The sequence below is a fragment of the Onychostoma macrolepis genome, chromosome 25 (assembly GCF_012432095.1).
Source record: "Onychostoma macrolepis isolate SWU-2019 chromosome 25, ASM1243209v1, whole genome shotgun sequence".
NCBI classification, from domain to species: Eukaryota; Metazoa; Chordata; class Actinopteri; order Cypriniformes; family Cyprinidae; genus Onychostoma; species Onychostoma macrolepis.
This window is the reverse complement of record NC_081179.1, coordinates 12,091,834-12,103,451: the sequence shown is the minus strand read 5'-3', so window position 1 is coordinate 12,103,451 and position 11,618 is coordinate 12,091,834. Positions and strand designations below refer to the sequence as shown.

The following is an 11,618-nucleotide window of genomic DNA, read 5'->3' as shown; positions in this document are numbered from 1 at the left end:
AGGCAGTATTAAAGTAGATATTCTTTATTGTGTACCTTATATGAAATTCACTCAACTTGTATAGGGCAGTGCAGGACATTGCACCACGTCAGCGTTATCTTCCTTGACCACTCAGCTCTAATACACACAGACAACCTTAATCTTTGATGATATGTGGCTGAAAGTTAGACATCATGCTGACTACATACCATATTTGATTTATGTTCACAAGCCGGGAAATCGGGATTTGGCCTGACACAATTTTAAACTTATTCATCTTTGCAATAGCTCTTTCAACATGAATCCTGTGCTTGGCTATTCTTTTGGTCATTTCAACATCTGCATGTGGCATCTGTCTGTTTGCTCTTGCAAAAGGTGGAATGTTAAGTTGCAAACCAATCTCCTCAACCTCCTTCTCCTACATTGAGACAATGTACAATGTACCCCTTCAAAATGTCAAGGATGTTGCACTCATTGAAAATCTCTTTGTCAGAAATTGCTCCAGTGAAGAGGGCAGACACATAAATGACTGCACCTCGTGGATCACAGGCCACTAGAGACTTAAGGGTGTTAGTAGACTTGTAGGTGGAGTAAGTCTGACTCTGAAACACTAGTGAGCTTGGTCTCTGAATCTTAAGTTCAGTGCAGTCTAAGATGGCAAAAGTATTCGGAAATTCTTCCTTAAATTTAGCGGGAATGTTCTCAGAAATAACATCCCTGTGTGGCCAAATAGACAATTTGCCAAGACTATCATACATATAGTCCACCCAGGAGTTGATCAGTGTGCTGACACTCTGTAAACGGATGTTAAATCTGAAGGCTAGGTCTTTGTGGTCCAAATTTTGTCTTAATTTCATTAAGGTCAGTAACAATTAAGTACGCAGTGAAAGTTGTTTGATCTCATTATTGACACGTTTGTATGAGAGAGGAATGTGTGTTTGTGGTGCACATGGATCAGTTGGAATGTTACAAAATTGACACAAGCTGTTCAATTGCTCATAAGAAAACCCTGTGCAGTAGTGAAAATAATCAGGCACATGGCTTTGGTTTAAAATCTCAGGGTTTAAAGCATCTGAGGTGCATGCATACTGAAGTTCCTTTTGAAGATGATGGAGTTGGCCATCCTTTGCCTCGAGTTGAAGCTTCAGATTTATGATGTCTTGCTTGTGATTGGCTAATGCGTCCTGCAGAGTTCTCAGTTCCTCTCCATGGTCGCCCATATCATGTTCTTCTGTAAAAAAGAGAAAGGAAACATGGAATGTTAATAATTTATATGATTTTCTTCTGTTTTCAGCTTCCTCTCTTTGACTCTGCAAACCAGCCGTCAAACGACTTCCCGGATTTCCCTCTGCCAATACAGCCGTCAAATTTCTGTGCAGTGCTGCATGACAAAAACATGTGTAGTTACAGAAAATTGACAATCACACCATCCCAGTCTTTAGCTTTAGAAAGAGAGACCAGACAACAAGATGCAAATCACATCTGGCATCTTGCCCGGGCTCCCCGACTAACGTCAAGTGCATTCAAGACAGTATGCTCTAGGAGAGCCGACTTTGACACCTTGGCTGTGAGAATCAAAGGCACATCCAAAATGCAGACCAAAGCAATGAGGAAAGGGGTAGAGCTAGAACCTGTGGCAGCGCAGAAGTACTCGAACGTAACAGGTAATCTGGTATACCCTTGCGGCTTTGTAGTGAACCCCCATGCTCCACACCTTGGCACATCCCCAGACAGGAAGGTCGTAGATGGTACAAGCTTTGGCCTTTTGCAAATTAAATGTCCAGCAAAGAACAGCTGCCAAGACTGTCCCTATCTCCAAAGACAGGCAGATGGTGGTCACAAGCTAAAGGAGACCCATGCGTATTACTACCAAATAATAGGGCAGCTGGGACTCATAGGCATGCCTTGGTGTGACTTCTTTGTAATGTGCGCAGAAGACTACCACTTGCAGCGGATACATTTAGATGTAGAAAAGTGGGGTGAGATGAAAGACAAATTAGATTTGTTTTTCTTTGATTACTTCCTTCCCAGTAACTAAAAACAGATACAAATAGCGGTTTAAACTTACCATAGGTAGAGTCACTCTGTTGTGGTGTACTGTGAAATGTGTCCTCAGTGGAGTTTGAGGTGCTGGCTTCCTGTCACACATGATTCAGTAAACAATCAGTTTAACAATTGTTTAGTTGTCTTCATGAAATCTTTAAAGTTTAACAAATCCTTCTAATAACTTAAATTTTGATAGCCCCATGGAATAAAATTGTATTACACTGTTGTTTTGTTGGTGTTTTGATCCTGTATTGGTTTCTTACAAGAAACAAATAAAATGCACTTTGTATAAAGTATGAGAGCATGCTATGCTCTGTAATAAATCTCGCTGCCCAAATAAAGTCTACACTGTAGCAAACAGGTATGACAGCACATAAGTTACTACTGTTAATGAACTGATTAAGTTTGCATACCAACCTTTTCCTTGGAGATCTTCGGCAAGCCCCCTGATGTTCCCTCCTTAGAACTAACCGCGAGAAGAGCCGCGATCGGATTGGGGTACTCAGGGGTAGGCCGTCGATTAACAAAATGCTGAAATATATTTTAAAGTATGTCAGTCAGCCTTTATTTTATCTTATGCACATTAAATATGGTAAACGGAAGCTCAAACGTGCATGCCTGATGTGAGAACCAATGATCATTGTTTTCATGCATCAAGCACACATATTTCTACTTCACTTATGACTTTCATCAGGTAAATGTCTGGCTTCAAAAGTTCACCATCAAATCCGAGGAAGCATATTGAGGTAGCAAAGTTGCATTTTCCCCAAAAAATGTTTATTCATTATTTGTTCTGTTTTGATAGAGCCATTAGCTGTGTAATATATTAGCTGAATGCACAAGATTGAGTGCAAATAAAATCAGTGATGAGAATTTAAATGCCATTAATATTTTTGTGGAAATATTTTCTTAATTAATTAAAAATCTCCAAAAGTGTTTAAATAAGCATTGTTTGTTAAATTAATTGTAATTCATGTTTAGCGATGTTCTCACCAGGTAGTGGATAAGTTGTATTTATAATATGTCATTATACAACGCATTGAGTAGGAATCAGGACTGTCAATGTTTTTTTAAATCTTAATAATTACATGATTTGCTCATTAATTAATCTAAATAGTAACAAATAATTATTTATCAATATTTGCGGAGGAAAAAAAAAAAAATCTAAAAGCCCCAAATAAATAATTAAAAGATCAACAACACACAAAAAGTGGCCTTTCAAAACGTTAATGTTGTATGTTGTAATTCTATGACTCTCCTCATTAATTCAACACATTCTAGTATTCTGTGTGGAATATGTTTCTAGCCTCTGCATCACATCTTGCTCTTCAAAGGGATACTTCACCCAAAAATGAAAATTCTCTCATCATTTACTCACCCTCATGTCATCCCAGATGTTTAAGACTTTCTTTCTTAAGATGAACACAAGCAAAGATTTTTAGTCCAGATAATACAAAACAGAACCACTTCAGAACCCACACAAAGTGAACACGACGGTCAAGTTTAAAATATTAGTATTTGTATCCTTTTTACATATAACTATCATTTCACTTAAGAGGACACTGATTCAATAACAGGGGTTGCATGCGTTACTATCATATTCACTTTGTGTAGTTTTTGAAGTGTCATTTTTGGATGTCCCATACAAGTGATTTTTTTTTCCTAAAACTCTTATTTTGTGTTCATCTGATAAATGAAAGTCACATGGGATGGCATGAGGGTGGAAAGGATGGAGTTTCCTTTTAATCCCTTTCCCTGTATTTTTTTTCCCGGTGTTCCGCTGTGCTGCATTTTAATTGTTGTTGTTGCACTAGATATATGTGTTTGACCTGTACCATTGCATTTTGTTTCGTTTTCTCCCTTTAACCAAACTTCTGTATGTCTGTCAGAAAAGAAAGTACTTCTACTTTTTTAATACTTGAGTACAACTTAAAGTTGTACTTTTTTACTTTTACTCAAGTATGTTTTTGGCCAGATACTTGTACTTTTAATTGAGTAAAATTTTCACTGAGTATTTGTACTTTCACTTGAGTAAAATTTTGGAGTACTTTTTACACCTCTGACGGCTGCTAAGCCAGGATTGGCCTGTGGCGGTTTTCGGGCGTGGCTTAGCGAAGGGTCAATTGATAAGAGGTATAGAGGACGCTATTGTTTACAATACAACTGGAGCACATGCCTGAGGTGAGGGGCGGGACGTTTAGACACGCACTAGAGGCGGTTTAGCCAATCACAACACACTGAGCCAGCTAACCAATCAGAGCCCATTACGTATTTCTGAGGGAGGGGCTTCATAAAAACAGGAAATAATCGAGGCCTTTGTCAGAGAAGGGACAGAGCGGAGTGGAATAAAGGTAAATTATGTGAAAGACGAAGCATGAACACATGTTAGACTGCACCCCATAAACACAATCAAGCCTAGAAAAAAAACAGTCACCCCTTTAATGAAAAGTCTGTAACGTAGTTTGGTTAAAATTTCTCATTGGTAGTGTAAAAAACACCTTTTTTTACCCTGTCAAAAACAGCTCTTTTCAGAACAAGTGGTATTGTGTCATTCTCCTTTAAATGTTAATGAGCTCTGCTGACTCCGCCCCTCTCTTCCAAGCAGCTCTGAGGGACTGTTTACTTTAGCCGCATTCATCTTGAAACTTGCTAATTAGCACATTATTAGGAAAGGCGATTTGCAAAGATTCATTTAAAAAGCTGGATCACGAATGATTCACGTGAACATAGATGCATTTATGTAGATGGAGGGCGCATTCCCTTCAGAACCAAACCTAATCCTCTTCAGCGGCTCAGATGTCGGGAGTAAATGACTACTGCTATGTTCATTATTACATCCAACAGCAAAACACCTCAATCGCTTAGGAGTCATTCTTGTCTGTATCTGCTCCTGCGGTGAAACAATGGTGGATTGATGACAGCTCACTCAGGGCAGGTCTGAGGTAAGACACCAGTCCAGTCTGTGCTGAAATGCTGCTGTCAATCAAACTATCGTGGGAGGGGCCTGTCTGTGTGACATCACACAGAGTGACATCTGAGATCGGCTCGATTTGAAAAAGGGGTAAAGATTTTAGTAGTTTAAAAAAAAAAAAAAACACTGGGTGGATTTTTATCATTATAGGGTGGTTGTGTACACAGCGCCAACACATTTCAGTTCAAACAACTTGTAAAAGTGCATGTAGCATTATATGACCCCTTTAAAAAACAGAAAAGAGTTATTTTAAAATTGTAATAATATTAGACAATATTATAGCTTTTACTATATTTTTGATCAAATATATGCAGCCGTTGTGTTAATGAGTGACTTAAATTACGTTATATATGTATACAACAATTCTTTCTGGTCCTCGAATCTGACTGGCTGAGAGGAGTGTAATATTCTAGTGGTATCAGAACTCCAAGCATTTCATTGTGTGTATTACTCTGGTTGCTTTATTTCTCACAATGAGTGGCATGACAGAGGCCCAAATTAATACTGTATAGTTAATACTGTTCTTGTGTCACGGAATGTAGTTTTAAGAGTTCTTACACGAGAATGTAGTTGTTTAGACTTTAAATTTGTGGTTTGTTAATAAAGAGAATGTCTATAATGTCTGCCAGATCTTCCGGAAAGTGCCTCTGGCTCTGATGTCTCTATAGTGGTTAAACATGAGATATAATTTGTTTTGGGTAAATCTAACAGGCAGTCTTTGGTCTCAGTGATCTATGATTTGTTCCAGAGCAAATAGCTTTGGCTAAGGGCAAAATCTCATCATGTTCTATTTTGTGTAACTTATGTAACTTATGTAGGCCTAATGCTGTATATCAGAGCGCTGCCTTTGTACTTTTGACTGAATTGCCTAGCAACTTTCATGATGGCTGTTGTTGTTTATTAAATATTAATATTGAATAAATAATATTTATAGAAATAATAATAGTATTTAATAATAGTATTTATTTAGTATTGAGAAACAGTATGTGTTTTCATGATGGCGAGAAGAGTCTGTTTTATGAGTGAGTCAGCAATAAAGACTTTTATATTGAAAGAGACTGAAACAGGTTTGTAAACAAGGAAGTTATTTTTACTTTCAACAACATCTTGTAAGACACAGCCAACAAACTCACTGAGCAGCGCCTTGTCCCTATGTACCATATCGCACTGCTACTCATGTGATATTGCTCATATATTATATTATATTACTAATTAATTTACTAAAACAAATCATATATTACAACTATTAAAAAAGCAAATTCTGGAAAAGTGAACCAAAAGGAAAAAGGAAGCATTTGCAATTATTAACAAAGGTTTAATCTTGCATAACCTTGAAGAATTTTAGTTTTTAACCATGGAAAAAAAAAAATGTTCTGTATATTTAGACATCTGTCCAGCTGTTCGGCATGGGGGGGTTGGTGACCATGCTTGAAAAAGCAAAAGACACAAACAGTAAAATTCCAGGTGAAAAGTTATACAAATCACATCTGAACATCTTTAATGTATCACTCTGACCCTGAGAGCGGAGCTGCTGTCACCTTTTACCCAGTTTATGATGACAAACTCAGAGCGGCTGTCAGTCGTCCTCTTCTGATGAGTTTATAAAGGCTTGTTGAATGCAGTCTATTGATTGGCAGTATTTTATTTGGCTGATGGCTGATGAGGGGGCAGAAAGAGGTCTGCTAAAAAGGGGTCAAAGAGATCGATTGATCCTTTCACATATCAATTCAGCAGACAAGTACAAAGTCATAATGACAAGACAGTTTATAGCAAGCTGCTGTGAGAGATCCTGATGACACACTGTTAATCAGTTAGATTTGTGACAGTGAAAAGGCATTTACAGCAAAGGCGGTCTGAACTGTCATAATCAAAATGACGGTGCATGTAATGATGATTCCACAAAAATTACAGTTTTCCATTTATTAGAATGATAAAATAAACAGGGGTTTAAATAAGAGAAACAGAATTCCCTGTTGAAAAGACTGCCGTCAATTTCCAAGCTGGTCTGGGCTGATTCCTGCTGGTTTGGAGCTGGTCCAGTCGGTGGATCTGCTCTGCCATGTTCCTCACAAGCAAAACTTGACGAGACTGCAATAGCATGGTCTTTCTGGTGAAATTTTACTGGTTAAGCTAGTCAAGAAACACGATGGTTACACTCGTACACCAGCACTCAATGCTTCACATCCACTAATGACCAGATGTGCTGGTTTAAGTAATAATAATAATTATAATAATCATCCTCATCATCATTTAACAGGAAAATAATTTAAAAAGCCTCAGTAAAAACCTGTTACTTGGTTTCCTTACGATGGTCAAACATCAAATTAAATTGAACAGGACAACATATTATATTATATTATATTATATTATATTATATTATATTATATTATATTATATTATTGTTTCAAATTTACTAGAATGTTACTGATAAAATTATGTTTTAATAATAATAATAATAATAATTTATTATTATTATTTAAAATAATTATTCAAAAAAAAAAAAAACCATAAGGATGTTCCCAGAAGTCTTGGCATGGCACATCACATTATATTTCAATTTTCCCTTGTATATTGAAAGGCCTATTTTAAATAATAATAATTTAAAGATAAAATAGTTTCTTTAAAAACCTGTTAACTGATGAATTTTAAATAATCCCGTGTTCTATTTTACCACAAAGCAGATTAAAGTAGTTCAAGCTGACATTTCAATATTATGTCAGTTAATGAGCTGATGAATATAAAGACAAGTTTTCTTTAGGTAGGTAATAAGGGCTGCTGTTCAGTTCTTGATGAATGCTGGGTATTCTCATGGTTTCTGGTTAAACGTGTCCCAAATTGGAGCATAGATTTATGATTTTCACTGCTCTAGTCAGCATGTTTCCTGCTCCACTGGTCCTCCTCATGCTCAGTCAGGGTTGCTTTAATATGCCTGAAATCAACACAAACACTGGGAGCACTCGCGTGGTCCTGCGGCCCTATCAGTGTCCGCAATGGCGGTCCTCAGGCAGGCACATGACTCCAAAACCCTCAGTCAGTTTGCCGATTGCAAAATGCTGAGTTCAAGGCACATGTAACACACAGCTCCGGTTTCCTTGACGACCAGCCTGACCAGCTGACTGTAAAGGCCAGTGTCTCTCTCTCAACTTCTCAGAAGCGTGGCCGCTGCCTACAGGTCAGCTATGCATCTCACTCAACAGGACCAAAAGCTTGACGTTGTGTTGAGAAACCAGGGCGCCACAGACTCAACTTTCGAAGTAAGTGCCAAAAAATTGTTCTAAATAAAAACAGCTCGATCCTGATAAAACAAAAACAGTCTTATCAATTGCTGTTTGTTTCTCTTCATCACATGTGTTTTTATGGAAAGTCCTGGAATTGTTCCATGGGCCTTGTTTTGTCAGTTTTGTAACTAGTTAGCAAATACATGTTATTTGAATGTGAAACAGTACTACACATCGTTTTCTGGTGGATTATGGGTCAACAGAGGTTAATATACATCAGTGGTCGTGCTTATTGAACAACAAGGTCAACATTTTACATAACTGAATGTAACTGTTGTAGTTAAAACTGGATTCCAAACTTCTTAGGCTCATAACCATCTTGTCATTATGGAATTATGCAGCACTGAATGAGTAATCTGAGAAGTTAATAAGACATAACATGTGGTCTTGAGAGGCCCTTAGCTGAAGTTTTAGTGAAATTCTTGTTGCCACCACATTATGTATTATTAAAATGCTTTACAGTGCCAGTTTTCAAACACACATAACCGCAAAATCAGAAAAATGTAATATTTCAAACATCAGACTAAACATGCTCTCCGTTATTGAATATACAATATTTATTTTTAAGTATAAACCTAAATAAATAATAAAATCCTTAAAATAAGATGCTATTTTTTTAATTACTGAATATCACACATTTATTGAACTAAATAAATTATACATTTTATAAATAAAATCCACCATTGGGGTGAGAAAAATAAATTTAATAATTAAGGATATATTTTCTGAGAATGAATCAATAAATAATTTAAAATCACACACATTTGTTTATTTAGTCATAGAATATATCTTTAATAAATCAATTATGTTTATTAATTTAACATATATTTATATAGTATATTACATCTTATAAAATATAGCATAACAGATGAATAAGCTCCTGCCTGTCATTTTGTTTCATATGCTGAGGAGGAAAAGGCTGATAAAGACCAGAGTAATATAATTACGGTCTGAAAACAGATTTATAAAGGTCAGATGGCTTCGGGGGAAACAGTGGGACACCGTCGTCTTGTTGTTTCAGATAAACACACCGTTTCTCACTTCATCCTTTTCTCTGTTTACTTCTTTAAGTGCAAAATAGTCCACCAACCAACCCTTCTCCCCCAACCAGCTTTGAATATTTTGCTGATATACTGAGTTTTATGAAAGATCAGTCACTAGCATGTGGAATTTCATGTCATGAGTAACTAAACCCTTGATTAAACATTTGCATAAAATCTGCAAACCTAAATGCAGCATTATTAAACAATGGTGCATAACAGCATGCAGCATATTGTGAGTCTCTGGCTTCTGTGAAATAACACAAATGACTTACTTTAGTGTTATATTTAGTAAAACTACCACTTAAACTACTTCTAGACTAAGCCAGTAGAGGTATCCATGTCAAGTTCACCAAGGTGGATCAATCCATGAGTCAGCTCTGACAATAATGTGACTGTAAATACCCAACAACTACCACTAGGAGGCGGTAGCAAAGAATGACATTTATAAGCTATTTTTGTCCTGACTTTAACCGCTAAATAAACCCCAGATATGTGCAGAATTTGTTTACTGTATGCAAACCTTTGACAACATCAACAAATATGTATTTATATCCTTAATTGCGGGTTTGATGTATTTGAAGAAACTACTTGACTGGCACACATTATCACAGCTTGATCCTGGAGCAAGGCAGAGTTTACTACACAACAACAGCTAATGGATTTAAATGCCACGCGTACACAAAGATGGTGATCATTTTCTTGGGAAAACAGACTTGGGGGGTTTATAAGTGCTTTCAAAACCCACGGTGTTGATAAAGAGCAGTAGGTGGCAGTCTATACCGTTCAGAAAAGGCTCGCACGTCTGCGGAGAGCCTGAGGCGGCGGGGCTCAGGTAAACACGGTTTATTTCATTGGATGAGTTCAGTAGAGTTCATGCCAAATTCAATCCCTGGACCGCAACCAGAAGGAAAGTAGTATGTTTACTAGGTGAATTTTAATATAAATTCTTAAAGCACACATCTTCTCATTGAAACATTTGCACACACACTTTTCCTTATCAAAGTGAGACGCTTGTCAGGACTGTCATTATAGTGAGTAGATGTAGGCTGTAATATGTTTGCCAAAATACATACGTTCCTGTAAAAACATTTGGGCGCGTGTATGACATTAATCAAATAAAAAAAGTAACCATAAATCAGTTTTACTTTGTCGGTCAGATAAGTTAACGTTAATTATTTATTGATTTAGTCTTTCTGTCTGTGTATCTGGCAAGCTATCTATCTATCTGTTCACCTGTAGCCTATGTTACTAGCTGTCTGTCTTTGCAGCTCTGTAGTTCTATCTATCTATCTATCTATCTATCTATCTATGTGGCGGCTGCTGGTCTTTCAAAGAGGGGAAGCTCATTTTCGGCCTACATCATAAAAACTGTCCATTTATTTATACGTGTAAATTCTGCCCTACCTTCCTTTTCAAGAAAATGCTCTGTGACCCTGTTGTACCAACTAGGCGTCTTTTCCAGTGACACTAGCCTACTGTATGAATGAATGAATGAACGAACGAACAATCTAAAAAAAAAAAAGATATTAAACTCGACGGAGGAAATGTGAGAATTAGGTTAAACTGAAACAAGGAATGTGGTGTAGAATAGGGTTGTCACGATACCATAAAAATGTCTTACGATACTATACCAGCTTAATTTATAGCCTAATCCAATTCTACAAAATGAATCAAAATGTAATAAATAGATGTAAGTGAAAACAGACAATATTATTCTCTGAATACTTAATTAATGTGAATGTCCATGAAATGTTCTAAACAAAACTCATCTTAGCACTGCACAGAGTGCTATCTCTCTATCTCTCTATCTATCTATCTATCTATCTATCTATCTATCTATCTATCTATCTATCTATCTGTGTCTGTCTGTCAATTCTGTAAAAGCTGAAAATGCATCTGTCATCATTTACTTACACTGATGTTGTTTTAAATCCATATGTCTTCTGTGGAAAAGACAAAAAGATGATGTTATTCAAACAGCCTCAGTCACCATTTACTTTTGTTGCATCTTTTTTCCCCCATTCAATAACAGAAATGGTGACTGACACTGTCATTCTGCCAAAATCATCTATTGTGTTCCGAAGAAGAACGTACGTCATACAGGTTTGGAATGACAGGATGGTGAGTAAATGATGACATTTATTCATTTTTGGTTAACTATCCCTTTAATATATCATCAATCTCACATCATCATAATGGCTTTTTTGTTCACACATGAATTCCCTCATTTTAAAGAAACACTATGTATTGAATTTGAGCTGAGGGCATGCTGCTTACGATAACAAAAGAGAAGTCTCTTTA

At 36.7% G+C, this 11,618-nt stretch overlaps 1 protein-coding gene across 5 annotated transcripts in view; it reads left to right on the top strand.

Annotated features, from left to right (window-relative positions):
- Positions 1–8,163: 8,163 nt before the first annotated feature.
- Positions 8,164–11,618, top strand: part of si:dkey-106n21.1 (solute carrier family 23 member 2) — a 33,734-nt gene continuing 30,279 nt past the window's right edge. The window contains exons 1-2 of one of the 5 annotated variants that reach the window (XM_058766314.1): positions 8,195–8,250; positions 11,350–11,438. In XM_058766314.1, coding sequence (XP_058622297.1) covers positions 11,352–11,438 — 87 coding nt within the window. In that variant the 5' untranslated portion in view covers positions 8,195–8,250; positions 11,350–11,351. Of the gene's footprint in view, positions 8,251–9,811; positions 10,245–11,349; positions 11,439–11,618 lie in introns of those variants that run through there. The other 4 variants (XM_058766313.1, XM_058766315.1, XM_058766316.1 and 1 more) reach the window with 4 other exon arrangements.